This window comes from Marmota marmota, unplaced genomic scaffold (assembly GCF_001458135.2).
Source record: "Marmota marmota marmota unplaced genomic scaffold, marMar, whole genome shotgun sequence".
Lineage (NCBI taxonomy): Eukaryota > Metazoa > Chordata > Mammalia > Rodentia > Sciuridae > Marmota > Marmota marmota.
This window is the reverse complement of record NW_026000174.1, coordinates 22407808-22426679: the sequence shown is the minus strand read 5'-3', so window position 1 is coordinate 22426679 and position 18872 is coordinate 22407808. Positions and strand designations below refer to the sequence as shown.

The window sequence follows — 18872 nt, the reverse complement described above, 5'->3', positions numbered from 1 at the left end:
TTAACTAATAACAACTCTCTATTATAATTTAGAGAAGAGAAGATACCTCTCTCTCTCTCTCTCTCTCTCTCTCTCTCTCTCTCTCTCTCTCTCCCCCTCTCCCTCTCCCTCCCCACCCCACCCCCTTAGTACTGGAGATTGAACTACTGAGCTATATCCATAGCCCTTTTTATTTTTATTTTGACTCAGGGTTTTGCTACGTTACTGAGAACCTTACTAAGTGGCTGAGTCGGGCTTTGAACTTGTGATCCTCCTGCCTAAGCCTCCCAAGTCACTGGAATTACAGATGTGTACCACTGTGCTCAGCTCCCTTCAATATTGCTCAGATTTACCTGGCAATAGTAAACACTAACCTCTTTGAGGGCAAAGACTAGATCCCTCTCAGTCCTGAACTCCCAGAGCTTTGGGTGACATGTGTTAGACAGTGGGGATTTGGTGAATAAAGACAAGGGTGGGGGGGGGAGGGTGTGCCTGTGCACATTAGTTAGCTCTTTGTCTTCCCTACTTAGAAATAAAATGTGGTTGTAACCAGAAAGAAAAGTGAAGAAATCTGTTTTATCTTCATCAATGGCCTCAGTCAAATGTTCTTTATTGAGCAATGAGCTCTGTTCTCCCTACTTGGACAGATGTAGAAGTTCTATTCCATGGGTTCCCCCTATACTTGGACTTCTAAGCAAATATTTAAAGCTAAATCTGTTCTTTTGTTCATTAACAGCTGACCTTAGCATCTTTAGGCTAATGGGAAAATGGCACCACTCCGAGGGGTGGCCCCTTTGTGAGAGTTCACAATGACTCCCAAAGGGGGCCCTAAGTCTTATTCCCAAGATGACGCCATCTCTGTGCCCCTTCCTCCATATGGTAGGGATGTGGCAGTTCTTAAGCCAGGCTAGCAGGGGCCATGAGAGATGACTGTGTTGAGCCCTTATAACTCATGGCATTTCCTTTTCCAGACAGAAGATGTGGCGGGGAGCTGGGAGATTTCACAGGATACATTGAATCCCCAAACTATCCAGGAAATTACCCAGCCAACACCGAGTGTACCTGGACCATCAACCCACCTCCCAAGCGCCGCATCTTAATTGTGGTCCCTGAGATCTTCCTACCCATAGAGGACGACTGTGGAGACTACCTGGTGATGCGGAAAACCTGTGCGTCTCACCCTCTGCTTCCCTCTCTTCCTAAGGCCAGCTGGGAAGCCTGAGGACCTGCTCCCCAGGCTTTAAATGTGAGGAGCAGGCTAGACTGTCACCCCCGTATTAGAACAGAGATGGGGTGTAAGTTTATAGAGTTACCAAGGAATGACACATAGACTAAGGGCTGGAGATGTAGCTCATTCATAGGGCACTTACCTAGCATGTGCTAGGCCCTGGGTTTAATCCCCAGTGCCAAATTAATACTATTAATAATAATTTGACTAAAACCATACATCAAGGCCTTTTACTGAACCCCAGAGGCAGGGACCCTGCAAGTCATTCTTCTCCTCTGTATTCACTGGGATTTTTGGACCCTCTCCACTGGGACATGGAGAGGAAATGAGGCATGTGCAGTGCTGGCTCCAGACACTGCCTCACGCTGGATAGCAACTCCTGACTTGGGGAGGGACCAAGGCATGATGCAGCCAGAAGGGGCCCCTCCCTCTATCCTGACTCATGACCCAAGGTCCATAAGGGATGCCACCATCAACACAGCTTAGCAGCAGTCCTCTGAGTGGGCTTAATTCCAAATCCACCTCTTATTGGTACTATGATCTGGGCACTGCCATCTCCGTAATGATTAAAGTGGGGAAATAATAACTGCTGTCTCACAGGGTTATTAGATGGACTAAATTTGTTAAGCACTTAGAAAAATAATGGCAAGCCAGGCACAGTATCACACACCAGTATTCCCTTCTACTCAGGAGGCTCATGTGGGGGGATTGCTTGAGCCCAGGAGTTCAAGACCATCCTTGGCAACATAGTGAGACCTCATCTCAAAAAAATAAAACCCAAAACAAAAACAAAAAAAAAATCAATAGAATAATAATAGCACATTGAGCTACTATATAAATATTTCCTATTCTTATTAATGGTTACAATGTCTGATGTCAGGTGAAGATTTGAATCCCAACCTTATCCCAGATGGGCTCTGTGGCTCTAGGTGCGTACTTACCTCTCTGTAAAAGAGTTAACAGTTGAACCCACTTTTTGTGGTTTACAGAGGATTAAATGAGAGAAAGTCCCTAAAATGGGTATTAGCACACTTCTGGGTCTTGAGAAGCATGCATCAAATGGGGGTGAGTATTATTAGATAATGGCAGCTGGGCTCTGAAATTCAAGGGCCCTCTCCCCACCTCTGCAGTGTGCCCAGCCACAGGCAGCTCAAGCCTAGCCTTCCCTGGAGGCTATTCTATTCCCAGTGCTTTACTGTTAGGATGAGTCAGCTAGACCTAAAGGGCTCTTCAACGTACCTTGTTTTATGGTTTGAGTATTTGAAAAGATGAGGATTCATTGTCTGCCCACTCAGTGGCGTCTTAAATGACACCCTCTCCAATTTCACTCTGCAGCATCGTCCAATTCAGTGACAACCTATGAAACCTGCCAGACCTACGAACGCCCCATCGCCTTCACCTCCAGGTCAAAGAAGCTGTGGATTCAGTTTAAGTCCAATGAAGGGAACAGTGCCAGAGGGTTTCAGGTCCCATATGTGACGTATGACGGTAAGCACCGTGAAGCTCGGACAGTAGCACATGACAGAGGCGTCTCTAGTTTGAACAGAACCAATTTCTGAGCCAGCTGGTGGATTGCTGACAAGCACACATGCTCAGAAAGGCAGCCATGGTGAGGGGAAAGAACATCGCTGACTCACAAGTGCCACATTTTAAGCGGGCATTTGGGGACACTGACTACAGGGATGAAAAGATGGTTCAGAAGATCAGCTTAGTGGATCGTGGGCATTGAAGTCAGACAGCCCGGCTATTATCTCATCTGTGATTCTGTGTACCATCTCCAAGCCTTCCTTCCTTCCTTCTTTCCTCCTCCTCCTTCTCCTTGTCCTCTTTCTCCTCCTCCTCCTTTTTTTGTTGCTAGGCATTGAATTGAGTTCAATGCATGTTAAACCCACACTGTACCACTGAGCTACACTCCTAGTTGAGTCTCATTTTCTTAATGTTTGATGAGGATAATCATTAGATTTAATGTGAGAGTTCCTAAAGGACTTGGTGTAGTACCTGGCACACATAATTGCTCAATAAATACTTCTTATGATTATGGCTTTTATTGTACAGAATCCTGAAGGAGGAAAAAAGGCCTGAGTTCTGGTTCTGGCTCTGCCACTGACTTTCTTTGTGACTAGGCAAGTCAGATGATGCCTCTAGTTTCATTTTCTTCATTTTAAATGAAGGAGTGGTCCTCCTGAGCCCTGGAACCCAACTCTCTGAATAGGTTGATGAACATTTATGGAGCATAAAATGAATTATAACTTGTCCTAGAGGGCTTCATAGTCTAGAAGGGAAGAGTCATCTGTCCATTCATGAACATATTCATGCATCTACCCAACAGATATTTAATGAGCCTCTGCTAGGCTAGGAATTGGGCCAAGTACTGGAGACAATCTGGTTAGTGATATGAACACAAAACTGTATATATTGTCATAGATGCTTTAACAGGGCATATACACAGCACTATGAGCACAGAAGGGACAGCAGTTATTTTGCATGGATTTTTGGAAGGAACAGAATATAGTCTGAACAGATTTGGGTCATAATAAAATATAGGGGGCATAAATGGGGAGGAAGAATATTCAGGAAGAAGGAAAGGCCAGAGGATGGCATGTGTGGGGTCTGATTTGACCAGTGAGTGGGGAGCATGGGGCTTAACAGTGAAAGGAGATGAGGTGGGAAGGGCCTTGAGGGCCAAGTTTAGGAGAGTAGACTAAATCTTATAGGGAGCCATTGGAAGTTTTTAGGTAAAATGCAAAAACTAGATGTTTAGAAAAAATAGCATTCTCTGTCTCTCTTAAAAACACTTATACATAATTTATTTCCAACATGTGACAACAGCTAGGATCATTATTCCTGTCCTGCAGTTGCCTAAAGTAATGTCAAACACCCAAGACAAGGGCTTTTAGTGTCTGACTCCTGGGGCAGACACAAATGCCTCCCACATGCCTCTGCTGAATGAGACAGAGAGCCTAGTCATCCACCTGGAAGCAGCTAATGGACAACCTGTCCTGTGGGAATTAGGAAGGAAGCAGAGCAGACGCAGGGGCTCCAGAATACATGTCACCAAGGCTCACACAATTTAGTGTAGCTGTTCTCATCTCCGTCTTTGTGACACAGAAAATATCTTGATTTTTTTTTTAATTAAGAAAAAGAGTTGTAGCTTGAGCCAGGGCAAGTTATGCATAGTCCTGGATAGGCCCATGAGAGTGTACCAGGCATGTGTCATAGCAGAAAAGTGTTGAAAACTGCCACTTTGTCCCTCCAGAAGCCCCTCAGGTCCTTACTCAGAGTTTATATTTTAAAACTTGTATTTTTGTATCTGATTTCAAAGCCCAAAAGACTAGAAATTACAGTCAGAAGGTGCGGTTGGGGCTGCTGCAGATGAGCCTCCTGACTGCCACAGAAGGGAGAGGATTGTAGTCCTGGCAAACAGGTACTGAGCATTCCTGAGCACTAGATATGTCCTGAGGCACCTTTTAATGGTACAGTCCTCATAGTCACTCCATACATGACACATTTGTTTCCTGGTTTTACAGATGAGGCCATTCAGGTTTAGAGATTTAAGTAACTGGCTTAAGGTCACAGTATGACAGACACAGAGCTGGGATTTACCTTTGTCTTTTGGACTCCAGAGCCTGGGTTCCCACTTGCAATGCTTTTCTGCTTTTCCTAAGGCCTGGAGCAAGGAAGGAGACACACTAGCTCTTAGAAGCAGAGGACTTTTTTTTTTTTTTTAAACAGCAGTTTAGAAGCATTTGGTGCAGTGGCAAACCGCTGTCTAGAATATTACAACCATCTATATTCCTAGGGGTCAACTCCCATCAAGGACAGGAGCCACTCCTCTGAGGTAGAGACATTGCAGCAAGGGGATTCATGACTTAAAATTAAAAAAATAATAATAAAATAAAACTTGTACACTTGCTCATATTCAATATTCACTAACATAAAAGGAGAATGATACCACATTAGTAGAGTAGCAATGACGTTGTACATGTACCAAATTAGTAATTATATATAATATAGTGTTAATTTCCACTCACCATCTCTTGACTGAAAGGAACTTTTCAAGAGCTTCTCCCGCACAATTTCAATGATGTTCTCATAATTCGTGTGGCTTTGTAGCACATGATATGCATACAAAGAGGCATTTTTAATGTCTGGGATTTGAAAAAGATTGTGCTTTGCATATGCTTGATTTGAATTATGACTGTGGGAAAGAGACTAGACTGTAAAGATGGAGGGCTTCATTTAGAGAAGGATTATCATGTGCACTGCATTTAATGTATGTCAGGACAAAAAATTATTAGTGAAAAAATGAACAGTGCTTTCTTCCTCTCTGGCCAGCCGAATTCTTTACCCTCAGCCCCAGTCAAATAAAGGAAAGATGAATTTTGCTTATTTGATAAGAAGCTTGATTGTTTAATGCTAAACAAGGACAGAGGGAAGGGAGGTAGAGAGGGAAAGAAAAGCCCGGATGAGCTCCCCATGGAGTGCACACAGACAGAGAAGAGCAGAGCACCAAAGACTGAGCCCTGGAACCCTCCTACAATAAAAGGCCAAGGAAAGGAGTGAGCAGCCAGTGAGGTAGGAGGAAAACCAAACAGCAAAGTATTCTGGAAGCCAAGAGAAGAATTTGATCAAGGTGGAGGTGTGACCAGCAAGTCACATGCTACTGATATGTCAAAGGTTGAAGGTCACTGCTGATCTCAACCAGCAGTTTTGGAGGAGTGATGGGGGACCAAAGATGATTGGACTGGGTTTAGGAGAAGAAGAAGAGAATTGGGTACTGTGAGTATTGACCATTCTTTTGAGGGGTTTTTCAGCAAAAAGAAGCAGAGAAGTGGGGTGGAAGCTGGAGGGAGAAATGAAGTCGAGGGAGGGATTTTTTAAAGATCTGAGACATAATTGCCTGTTTGTATGCTGATCAGAAAGATCAATAGAGAATTTTTATCATGTAGGAAAGAAATCAGAGAATTACTGGCACAGATGCTCTTGATTTAGTGAGGGAAGATGGCACTGGAGTGCCAAGTGGAGGGATGGGCCTCAAGTGGACACAAAGAGGGCTCATCTGAGGGAAGAGAGGACAGGGAGACAGGGCCAGAGGTCTGTGGCCAGTGGAAGTGATGGAAATCTGTGCATGGGTGTTCTCTGATGATTGTCTTTTCAATGTCAGTGTGGAAAGTGTTCTGAGATAGCCACAGAAGGGACGCTTCTCAGAACCTTATCAAAAATGAAAGAGCACATTTGGAGATAACTAAACCATAAGAATACAAAACATGTCCTTTATTCCAACAGAAGACTACCAAGAACTCATTGAAGATATTGTTCGAGATGGCAGGCTCTACGCATCTGAGAACCACCAGGAAATACTTAAGGTGAGTACTTGTCTCTAGTGGACATGGTGTTTTTCATAGAAATCCCAAGTACAGTCTTGAAGTCTTTCCTGCCACCTCTCAGACTCGGAGACTGCCCTTGACCAATGCTCAGTTTCATAACTTCCCCAGACATGATTTTTTTAAATTTATTTTTTTGGTATAGATAGACACAACACAATGCCTTTATTTTTATGTAGTTCTGAGGATTGAACCCAGGTCCTCCCGTGCTAGGTGAGCGCTCTACTGCTGAGCCACAATCCCAGCCCCAAGACAGACATGATTTTTTTTAAAGAACAGGCTTTTATTTTCAGTGTTGTCAAGTGAAGTTGTATTTTTCAATTTGGAAATTTGTAAAGGGGCAGTTTTGAGGAAGACTTGCTTATAAATCCAAGACAGTGGTATATAGTATTTTCATATTAATTCCAAATAGTGGGGAACCTTTTTCTCCATATTTGTCCTTCATAAAGTCTACCAAATTTTGTATACTTATAAATAATTAGCAACAAACACTTGCTATATCACCAACTGTATAAGTATCCCCCAGCTCCCCATTTTACATTTCATCTAATTGAGAAAAAAAATCAGGGTTTTTTTTTGTATATTAAATGTTCTTTATAAAAAAAATAATGCATACTTATTAGAGATAATTATAAAAAATGAAAACTGAAAAGATAAAAATCGGAAGAAACAATTTTCACAAAGTGTTTTTTAGTTAATCAAGCTACTGCTTAATACTGGGTCATTATAGTTTTGTTGGCAAAATGTCAGGATGTTTAAACAATTTGGCCCAGTAACAAAAATTCTGTTCTCTTTAGGATAAGAAATTGATCAAGGCTCTGTTTGATGTCCTGGCCCATCCCCAGAACTATTTCAAGTATACAGCCCAGGAGTCCCGAGAGATGTTTCCAAGATCTTTCATCCGATTGCTACGTTCCAAAGTTTCCAGGTTTTTGAGGCCTTACAAATGACTGCCCACATACCACAAATGTTCGGCTGTGGGCTTGGTGGGATGGAGCCGTCTGTCTGCCTTCCACATAGTCGGATATTGCCGTCTCCAGTATCAGTGACTCATTAGAGTTAAATTTTTATAGATAATACAGATATTTTGGTAAACTGAACTTGAATTTTCTTTCCCAACATTGTGGAATGGCTTTGAGTAGCACTGACTTCTCACTGCTATGGGAAGTATGACCAGATGTCTCAGGTCCTGCAAGGACTGGCTGAGCTAGACTTCAGTCAGTGCAGGTGAGACTCACCCTCCTTGGGTCTCTCTCCTCCTCTGGAGTCTGTAGTAGTGAAAGGACACCACAGAAGGGCTACTCTGTCTGAAACATCAGCTTTCTCCAGCCTGAGGCTCCCTAAGGCAGCCCTCCAAGCCCCTGTGCAGGCTCTGAGCAGGCAAAACAGGCAAGGAGGGAGGGAGGGCACCATCCACCCACCCTGAGACCTGAAAGGACTCTGTTTTCCACAGCCTTCTCCAGCCTGTGTGAGATAAGTTTGATCTCAGGAGCTTGAGTTCTAAGCTGTGATCATTTTTTAAAAAAATACTGAAAGCCAAAAGAATTAGAAATAAACCTAAGCCCTTCTGGAGACTTAATAGTGTATACATGTTGCCAGCTCCCCTCTCCTACCCTGCAGCAAATGCACACAGCTGGTTTTAGCACCTTTCCTTGTGCCCTCAGACATGGCTGAGCACCGAATTAGGGCTTAGAGAGTTTGGGTGGATGCAGTCTCCTTGGTGGATGAGAATTCACCATCATCAAAAGGAGATTTCACCAACCCTGGTCAGTATAGCCGAGGGTCTTCTTTCCACCACAAGGCTTCCTCCCAGCAGGCACCTGAGGACCACGTGGGATATGGGGCCCAGCCTGTCACTTGTGCCTTCTGTCCTCACTCTCCAAGGGCAGAGTGGATTCTGTTCTGGGCAGTACTGTTCAGGATGCGCTCATTCTCTGATGGTAGCAGCACTACTGGGAGCAGCTACACACTGGCCTCTGCATTTTTAATAGTATCACGTTTTTAAACATTTAAATCCCAAGTCAGAGTCTCATTACAGTGGGTAAAAAAGAATCTTGTCGGATAAGCTGCCATTTCCTAACCGAAGAACTGAGTACACACAGCCATAGTGTTTTGTTATTTCAGTGATAACTCTACATACAATTTTCTATACCAAAGTATTAAAAAAATGTGTAACAAGTTTTTCTTGAAGAAAACAAAGATGATTTCATTATTATTGAACATATTTTTTACCCCCATGTTGTTTTTTAAAAACCATTATAACATTGCTTTCTTTAGCCCTAATGAAGCTTCTTTATTTGGATGGGTCCTAAATCCCCACTCTCAGATTTCTCTTTAAAAATTTGAACATCTTCATTAAAAAAATTATTTAAAAAAGCACTTGCAATTTGTTTAACTGGAGCTTGGCCTATATTTCTGAGTCTAACTATAAGATGAGAAGTTAATGTAAATAACCTGAGTTGTGATGAGACCGGTGAGGAGATAAGATGGGCTGAGCTGTGCCATCCTGTCCAAGCATGTTAGTAACTTTGTGCTCAAGCAAGTGTGATTCTCTATTGTCAATTCCACAAGAAATCTGGGGGTGGGTATGCTCTGGGGGTTGGAAGGAGAATGCATAAACCTGATTGCTGTGGAACATCCTCCAGGAACAGCCTCATGCACCAGAGCTGTGCCCCTGGGACAAGCATGAGCCCCTGGGCCCTCCTGAAGCTTTCTCTCTAGACCTATCAATCATCCTAAGAGACACTCCCTGTTGGAAGGCTGGCTGCGGCTGCTGTTGCTCTCTACTAACTGAAGAAATATTTATCGAACATCCCCTCTGTGTCAGGTACTGTTCTAGGCCCTAGGGAAGCACTGTGATAAGAACTAGAGTCCCTGCACTTGTGGAGCTTACATTTTAGAGGGAAGAGACAGACAACAAACAACACAAAAACAATCTGCTGAATGGTTAATGCAATGTTGAAAATTGAAACAGGTTAATGTAACAGACGGCTGTGTTTGGGGTCTGAAAATGGCTTCTATGGGGAAATGGCACTTCAACTGAACACTACTTGGCAGGGAGGAATGAGCCTTGGGAAAATAGGGGAAGAGCATGCCTGATAGAGGGGCACCAAGTGCAGAGGCTGTGCACAGATGAGGCTGTGTGTCTGTCACAGTCTGGTGAGAAGGCCAAGATGAGGTTCAAGAACTGCACAGGGGCCAGATCACACTGGGCTGTGGCATCTTGAAGGAGTGGTTTGGGTGTAATTCTAAATAGATTGTGAAGTTTCAAAGAGGATTAAGCAAAGAAGTGAGTTGATCTGTATGCTTTTAAAGGTAGTAGCACTGACTCCCGTATGGATGGATTTTAGGAAGCAAGTATAGAGACAGAGAGTAGATAAGAAGCTATCACCAGAGACTCACCCCAGCAAAAGGTGAGGGTCTGATTTAGACTGATGATAGTGGAAATAAAAAAGTAGAATTCTGGGCTCTATGACTGTTTTGCTTATAGAATATGGCAGAAGCAGCACTTCCAGTTTCCAGGCCTAGGACTTAAGACACTAGCAGTTTCTACTTCAATCCCTTGGGACATTTACACTTGGAACTCAGTCACTATGCTTCAAGGAAGCCTTAGCAGCCTGTGGAGAGAAACTTTGTCCCCATCCCTGCAGGTCAGGCAACAGCCAGCTAAGCTTGCCAGCAGCTTGAATGAGTCATCTTGGAAATGGACTCAGCCCCCAAGCCAAGCTGCCCCAGCTGATGCTTCTTGAGCAGTCTTTGTGGAACCACACACAGAAATTACAGATTTGTGAACAAAATTAATGACTATCATTGCTTTAAGTTACTAGGTCGGGGGTGATTTCTTATGCAGTAATAGGACATTTGGGAAATGGGAAGAGATTGAGAGTTCTGTTTTGACCATTCTAAGTTCAAGGTACCTATTAACTGTCCAAGTGGAGAGTTCAAATAAGCAAGAGGTTATAAGAGGCCCCAGGAGAGCTCAGGTCTGGAATAAAAAATTTAATGTCATAGAATAAAGGAAACATATGAGATTTTCCCTAAATTAAGATTAAAAATAATTCTGCAATCTGTATTTGGGGTAAAATTGGGAGTTCATAACCAACTTGAATCTAATGTATGAAATATGATATGTCAATAGCTTTATAATGTTTTGAACAACCAATAAAAAAAAAAAAAAGATTAAAAATACAGTTGTGTTTCCCTCTAATCCCTTTCCCTAGTCAACTACAATCCTGAAATATTAAATAGAGAATTCCAAAAGTAATTCATAAGTTTGGAATAAATTTTATTACAATATATTGTTATAGTTGCTCTACTTTATTATTAGGTATTATTGTTACTATGCTTAATTTACAAAGTATACTTTATCATAAGTATGCATGTATAGGAATGAATAGAGCATATATAGGGTTAGGTAATATCCACAGTCTCAGGCATCTGGGAACATCTTGTACCCCAAGGATAAGTGGGGATTACTGTGTGTAGATGAAAAAAGTCAGAGGAGCTCTGAATTCTGGGAGGACTCCCCCAGGTGGGCACAGGGACCAGAACTTTGAGGAGCTGCTTATCAAGTAAACAGAAAGAAGCCAAAGCTGAGCTTCCACCTTCCCTCCAAGTCGGCAAGTTCTGTGGGTATACTCCAAGTGGGGGCAGAATCTATACAAGTCCTTCCTTCCAGCTGTGGTTACTGTTCTTTAGCCATTTACTGAAGTGCTGCATCTATGGATTTGGCAACATTTCCCTTGAGTTTCCCATGCTAATGAAAGAGTGTTTGCCTTTTCACACTAACGGATGATTATCTTCACTTCGGAAAATTGCTTCCTCTGAATCATCCTCTGGGCTGTTAAGTGCGTCTGTAGGCACTCACTGGATTTAGGTTTGCAGGTGATTTAAAAATGTCATGTGGTAACTTGGGAAAGTTGGTGGCTGCACAGCACAAAGCAAAGACTCACTTGCCCTCAACAGACCTTTGCAGGAAGATGTATCAAGGCTGTTGCCTGCTGCTGAATGCAGCTGCTAGTGGACCTGTACACTGGGAAACCCAGGGATCCCATGCTAGACCCAGCTGCAATCTTCTGAACCCACAGGAAATGCCTTTTACTAAGGCTGTCTGCATCTCTTATTCGTTCTTCACAGCAGAATGGGTTCTGAGAGCATTACCCAAGTCTACACATTTTTAGCCAGCATTCGAGAGGCAAATGGTTCAGCTGAGGCCTGAGAAAAGTGGTTCCTTATTAAGTGGAGGGAGCAGCCTGGTCCACCAGCGGGACAGGTCATCAGCTGTCTTAAAACCAGACCCTGGGAGAAGCCGGGGAGGGGGCCCATCCACAGGAAATTAGAAGCCTTGATGGGACTTTCTTTCTGTGACCACCTCCCACTCCAGAAGCTCATGAGTCCAGCAGAGGGGTGACCTAATATTTGTGGTACACTGCCTCCTTCTTCTCAGGGCAGTCTTTATCAGCCTGCAAGAGACCATCCTCAGGGGACTCTTGGCCCTGCAAGGCTTCTCCTATGCCCTTAGACAGTGATTCAGCCATAAAGACATACCTACATGACAGGGCTGTCTTTCCAGAGAACACAGTAAGATCAAAATAGGTTTAGAATATGAAACCACTCTAATAGGCAGGTTGCTCTTATTGAATAAAAGGGTTATGAAGTAACCTTTTTGCTTCACTCCAAATGATGACATTAACTCAAAATTGCTGGTTTTCAGATTATCTCATAAGGGTAATGCAACTATTGTCCTTTGTTACTAATCATTGTTATATGTTTGCTCATTTATTCATTTATGTAACATATCTATTGAGGGCCTACTAAGTGCTAGGCATTGTAGGAGCTAGGGATAGAGCATCGAGCAAAATAAAGTCCCTGCCCTGGGGAATTTAGATTCCAGCATGGGTCAAGGGGACTGATAATAAACAAGTGAACATATAAATGTTCATGCACTCATTCAAGTCAAATAGTGACAGTGCTATAAAGGAAGTAGGATTAAAGGATACACAGTGAGAAGGGGGAGTGACTGTTTTAGGTAGGATGAGCTTATCACTGGTGTCACAAATCTAAGCCCTTTCCAGGACATCAGCTCCTCAAACTAAGCCTGGCAGCACAGACCCTGGCAATCTTCTTTACTCACCCAGCAAGAACTTGGCATTTCATGTCTCACCAGGCCCAACAAGGCGCCAAAGGGTGAACAAAAAAAAAATCCTAGAAAAGGCACCACCTAGTGGTTGTAAGATGGAGTTGACCTGTATTCAGTTGCTCATCCCTTTGCCTGGGAGCTCAAATGTCCACAATTCAAGATAAAATGTTACCCAGCAGGGCCTTGAGGACCAGGGCTATCATTCTGAGTGGTTACATATAGTTTGACACAGATTCTGGGGTGTATCTGTTTAGATCTTTCTGTTTCCTCTGCCTGGCCTAAAAACTAATGATCAAGGGGGAATTCATTGGTTTACATCATTTCAAATTATTGACACACACACACACACACACACACACACCCCATGTTCATTCACTCATTTTTATGGTCTAGGCACTAGAGTGTGTGTGTGTGTATATATATATATAGCCAAGATGGGGGGGAAGAAGTTGAAAGAATGATGGAAAAAATTACCCCTAAATTGTAATCATATATAATGTTTGAGCATGTGTAGCTCCAGGAGCTACTACTATACCCCTCTGACCTGGATTGTTCTCTGCTTCTACATTCTTTCCTAGGACAGGATAATTCTGAGGCATAGTTTGAAGTTTTCAGTCTTTTCCTATAAAGTGCAGGAGATACACAAGCCTACCTCAAACCTGACCTTTGATGCTGGCTTTGCTTCATTACATTAGTTTTGAGTTTGAAAAACATTAATAGTTGCTGGGCAGGAACTGGAACCGATGCCACGGGGTAGGACAGAGCCCAGTGGTGTATGACACAACCATGCACTGCAGAAGAGCACGGCCGCAAAGAGAAAAGCTTGTGGTGACCCTGGCCAGGACTGCTGTGCTGTGCTCACTCTCCACGGCCTTGTAGTGACCACAAATTCATAGTCATCACAGGTGCCAGCGCAGCTGCATGTATGTTCACCTGGTCATGATATAAAACTGTGGACAAGGAGGCAAGATGGTGTGACGGTGGCAAAGCAAGAACATGTGCCCAGGACCCTGATATTAGTTCCAGGTGACTTGGCTGGAGCTGCTTTTAGCAGCTGCCTCAGGTAATTCAACTGAAGTGTTGAGCAATGTGGGTATAATTGTAAGAGGCTGGGTAAACCTTCACTCAGGGCTCCCCAAGGAACTGGGGTGACTTGATAGTTCACTCACCCAATATCACCCCTCCCAGGATTCTTAGTGTGCTTTTCTGAGAGTGCATTCTGCTTATCACAATGAAATGTTCCTTCTCTAAGATTTAGGTTCTATCATGCTCATTCTTTCCAAGACTCCCATTATCTCCTCTGCAATACCTGGATTCATATCCTAGTTCTGCCTCTTATTAGTTATATGACCCTGTACAAGTTACTTAACATCTCTGTGCCTCAGCTTCATCATATGGTAAATAAAGATATTGAACACTTACCAGCTATGGCTATTGTGAGAATTAAATAAATTGATAAATGAAAAGCTCTTGAAACACTGTCTGGCATGTAGTAAGGGCTAAATAAATGTTAACTGTTATCATTATCATCACTAACTTCCGCTTCTTGACACTGGAGAAGTTCAACCCATGAACATTCCTTAAAGGGATCCATGTTCTATTGGTTTCTCCCATTCCACCAAAATAGCATGTCCTTTAGTTATAGGTTTTATAGTTTGTGCAACCCAGGGACAGAAGAGTGAGATCTTCAGCAGGAATGAAAGGCCACATGCCTGACTTGGGATCTCACACAAGACTTTCTGAAAACCTCCTGAACTATAATGTGAAATGAGCTCTTCTGGTCTCCTAAGACAGCTTCTGTAAAGACAGAATTGACATTCTTTCTCTCTCTCTCCCTCTTTCTCTCTCTCTCTCTCTCTCACATACACACACACACACACATGCACACACACACATGCACACACACTGTTCCATGTCCAACCCTCGCTTCATGTGCCTTCAGATACTATGTCCTGAGAAGAACAAAACATCACCTATACCATACTCATGCAGAGGATGGTGATCCATCTCCTTGTAGAGTCCAAAGTTACACATTCGCTAGTGCTGCCTCTTCTAAAGTTGATGTTTCTGGCATGGCCAAGTCCAACTTCTCACTCCAGGAAGGCCATTGCCTGGGGCTATAATGAAGACATTCACTTTAGCGGGATGCAAGTAATTTGCATGACCCACCGTGGTCAGTGGGACAAAGCCATTTTCTGAGACATGAAGACACAGGCCTGGCCAAGGTAGGTCTGACCACTGTGCAGCATGTGCTTGGGAGAGCACAGAACTCCAAGTGCAATGTGCGATGTGAATTGCATCTTTATAAAATTCATGAATTGAAGGGGAGAAAAGCCAATAATTACACAGTAGCAAATTCAAGCAATACACTGATCTCATGATCAAGATTAGCATCTCTAATAAGGGACAGATGGATATCATGTGCCTCCAGATATGATGTCCTGAGAAGAGTAAAATATTACCTATACCATACTCATGCTAAGGATGTACAACCTCAATCTAAATAAAAGAAAATATCAATAAACATAAAACAAGGAATGCTCTGTTTAAAAAAGAGGAGGATTTTTGTTTAAAAAACATAAAAGGGGAGAGGAGTTAAAAACAAATAACTTGTATATCAATGATTACACACATTTGTGCTTCACAAGACACCATTAATAAAAGGAAAAGGCAGCCTACAATGTGAGGAGAAACTGCAAATAATTTATCTCTCAAGGGACTCATTTCTAGAATATATAAAGAACCAATACAACTCAATAATAAAAAAGAAAATTCAATTTAAAAATGAGCAAAGGATCTGACTAGATACTTCTCCAAAGAAGATAAACAAATGGCCAATAAAACCCTGAAAGATGCTCAGCAACATTAGCCATTAGGAAAAAATGCAAATCACAATGAGATGCCACCTCACTGCACTGGGAGGGCTGTCATCAAAATGATCAACAATAATAGCTGTCAGCTAGAATGTGGAGAATGTGAAGAGACCTCCATACTCCGCTACTGCAGGGGAAGGATGGTGCAACCACTTTGGAGAGCAGCCTGTTAGTTCCTCAAAGGGTTAAGTATAGAGCTACCATATGGCCCAGCAATTCTATTCCAAGAGAAATAAAAATGTATGTGTACAACAAGGCTTATACATGAAAGTTGATAGCAGCATTAGTCAGAATGGCTAATAAGTAGAAATGGCTCAGATGACCAACAACTGATAAATGGCTAATAAAAATATGACATATCCATACAATGGAATATTATTTGGCTATAATGAAGTACAGATACATGCTAAAATATGAAATAACTTTGAAAACGTTATTCTAAGTAAAAGAAGCTGGTCACAAAAGGCCATACTTCTTTAAAGTTTTTATTGATGCATTATAATTACACATAATAGTGGGATTTGTTGTTACATATTCATACACACACAATAGAACAATATAATTTGGTCAATTTCATTCCCTAGTACCTCTACTATCTCTCCTTTCCTCCTCCCCACCCCTTTCCCTTCCTCTATTGTACTCGTTTTTTTCCCCACATTTTTAATTGGTGCATTATAGTTGTACATAATGCTGGGATTTATTGTTCACATGCACACAATATAATTTCGTCAATATAATTCCCCAATATTTCCCCCTCTCTCTTCTCCTCCCACTTGCTGTTCCCTGTTTTCTATCTGTCTCTATTTCCTCTATCTACTTTCAGTTTTCCTGAGATACCTTACCTTTCTTTTCCTTTTTCTTCTCTAGCTTCCATATGTGAGAGAAAACATACAACACTTGACCTTCTAAGTCTGGCTTATTCCACTTAACATAATGGTATCAAGTTCCATTATTTTCTTAAAAATGACATAATTTCATTCTTCTTTGTGGCTGAATAAAACTCCACTATGTATATATACCACATTTTCTTTATCCATTCATCTGTTGATGGACACCTAGGCTGGTCCATAGTTTGGCTATTGTGAATTATACTGCTATAAACATGGGCATGCAAGTATCACAATAGTATGGTGACTTCAATTCTTTAGGATAAAGAATACTGAGAATTGGTATAGCTGGGTCATATGGTGGCTCCATGCCTAGTCAAAAAGACCATACATTGTATGATTTTGATTAAGTAAAATGTCCAGAATATGCAAATCCACAGTGACAGAAAATAGATTATAGATTATCTAGGGCTGGAAAACTTGGGAAAAAATGAGAAGCGACTGATAATGGGTATGGAATTTCCTTTGGGGGGGTAAATGTTTTTAAAATTTGATTGTGGTGATGGTTGTGAGGATCTATGAATATATTAAAAAACTATTGAAGGGCTGGAGTTGTAGCTCAGAGATAGAGTGGTTGCCTAGCATGTGTGAGGCAATGGGTTTGAACCTCAGCACCACATAAAAATAAACAAATATAATAAAGGTATTGTGTCCATCTATAAAAAAATGAGCTGTACACTTCAAGTGAATTATATAGTATGTGGGTTATATTACAAAAAACAGTCACTAAAAGGAGGGGATCATATTCTTCAAAATTGTCAGTGTCAAAAAGGACAAAATTTTGGAAATGTTCCAATTAAGGAGGCTAAAAAGACATAATAGCCAAAACCTGACCCTAACCTGAATCCTGTTCTGGAGGAGTACGTTATATATAACTTTATAATGGTCAACTGACAAAACCAGAACATAAATAGTAATTTAGATAAAAGTACTATATCAATGTACATACATGAAGCGTATGTCTGTACTGTGGTTATAGAAGAGAAAAATCCTTGATCTTAGGAAATACACAATGAAGTATTAGAGGGCAGGGATCATATTTTATCTTCGAATAGGTCAGAAAAAAGTTGTGTGTGTGTGTGGGGGAAGCAAATGATAAAGCAAATGGAGTAAAATGTTAGTAACAGGTAATCTCAGTAAAAAATACAGGAATTCTTTGATCATGTTCGTGTTTGCAAATTGAAGGTTTGAAATTGTCTCCAAATAAAAGTTTTAAAATAGCCAGGAATATCTTTCCTATCTGGGCAGTGTAGAGATGTGTGAAAATAGATCAGAGTGAATGGTGTGTGTGTGTGTGTGTGTGTGTGTGTGTGTGTGTGTGTGAATGTGTCCGCATGCCTGGGAGTCCACGTATGTTCCACAGAGTGTGTCACCTCTCTACTGCATTTGCCCAGGCCCTGTGGCCTGCCCTGCAAGGGCCACTGACCTATCACTGTCATACCCAAGCAGCATACTTAATCAGGAGAAGAAGGCGGAGTCCTCGGTGCTCCCAAGGTAGACAGTAGTTGTAGTGCAAGCTGTCCGGCTGGCTATCCCACTCTGGTTGGGGCTGATTAGAGATGTGGAATGGAAGGTCAGGCCTAGGTTTTGTTGGATTCTCACAGGATTGCTGTCCTCACAGATCTCTTTTCTCTACCACCTCAGGAGGGCCCCATTTGTTTCCGGGTTCCCTATTTGTGTTGGGGAGGGGAAGAAAATAGGAACAGGACTCGGGCTTAATGAGGACTCACTTTATTCTAGGCCCTTTATGTTTTACATAATATCTTTTTAAACACACAGAGCCTTCAAGAACTGAGGCTGAGAGCTTTAGTTACTTAGCCAAGGTCCCACAGCAAGCAAGGGGCACAGCCAGACTCAAAGTCAAGCCTAGAGTTCCCTTCCAGACTTCTACCAGACACTCCTGCTCCAGATACTGAGCTTTTCCCCACCTTTCTCTCCTCTTTGGCTATCCAATTTGAGGTCAAAATCCGTCCTCATCCCAGGAAATGAAACCAAATCAATGCTGACAGGAATGGATCCAAAAGAGTCCGCCAACTTTGGAAAACACCAGCAGGGCTGCCATCAGCCCTATTTTTTGAGGCCACAGTGTTGCTTGGAACTCCTCTGAAGAAAGAAGACAAAAAAATCTCTTATCTTTGCTTTAACCTGCCAAAGTAGACACAGTCTTCAGGGCTAGGTGCCAAGTCGTGGGCACCATGCAGTCAGAGATCCTGGCACACATCTGGTACCTGCAGCAGACAACTGTTTGAAGAATCTTCCTTCCAAAGGAAATTATGAGGGTGGTGAGGACACCAGAGTGGGATTAGAGCTCTGTTCCTAGCAAGAAGGATGGGGGTGGTGAGAGAATATGGCTCTGGGGAGCAGACATTCTAACTTTGAAGG

The 18872-nt window shown here is 42.3% G+C and overlaps 1 protein-coding gene across 1 annotated transcript in view; it reads left to right on the top strand.

Moving 5' to 3' along the window:
- The window catches only part of Scube2 (signal peptide, CUB domain and EGF like domain containing 2), a 77926-nt gene extending 67031 nt beyond the window's left edge, over nt 1-10895 (top strand). The window contains exons 21-24 of the mRNA XM_015504393.2: nt 951-1148; nt 2543-2695; nt 6494-6573; nt 7389-10895. Of these exons, the coding sequence (XP_015359879.1) occupies nt 951-1148; nt 2543-2695; nt 6494-6573; nt 7389-7541 (584 nt within the window). The 3' untranslated portion in view covers nt 7542-10895. The remainder of the gene's footprint in view (nt 1-950; nt 1149-2542; nt 2696-6493; nt 6574-7388) is intronic.
- Nucleotides 10896-18872: the final 7977 nt, after the last annotated feature.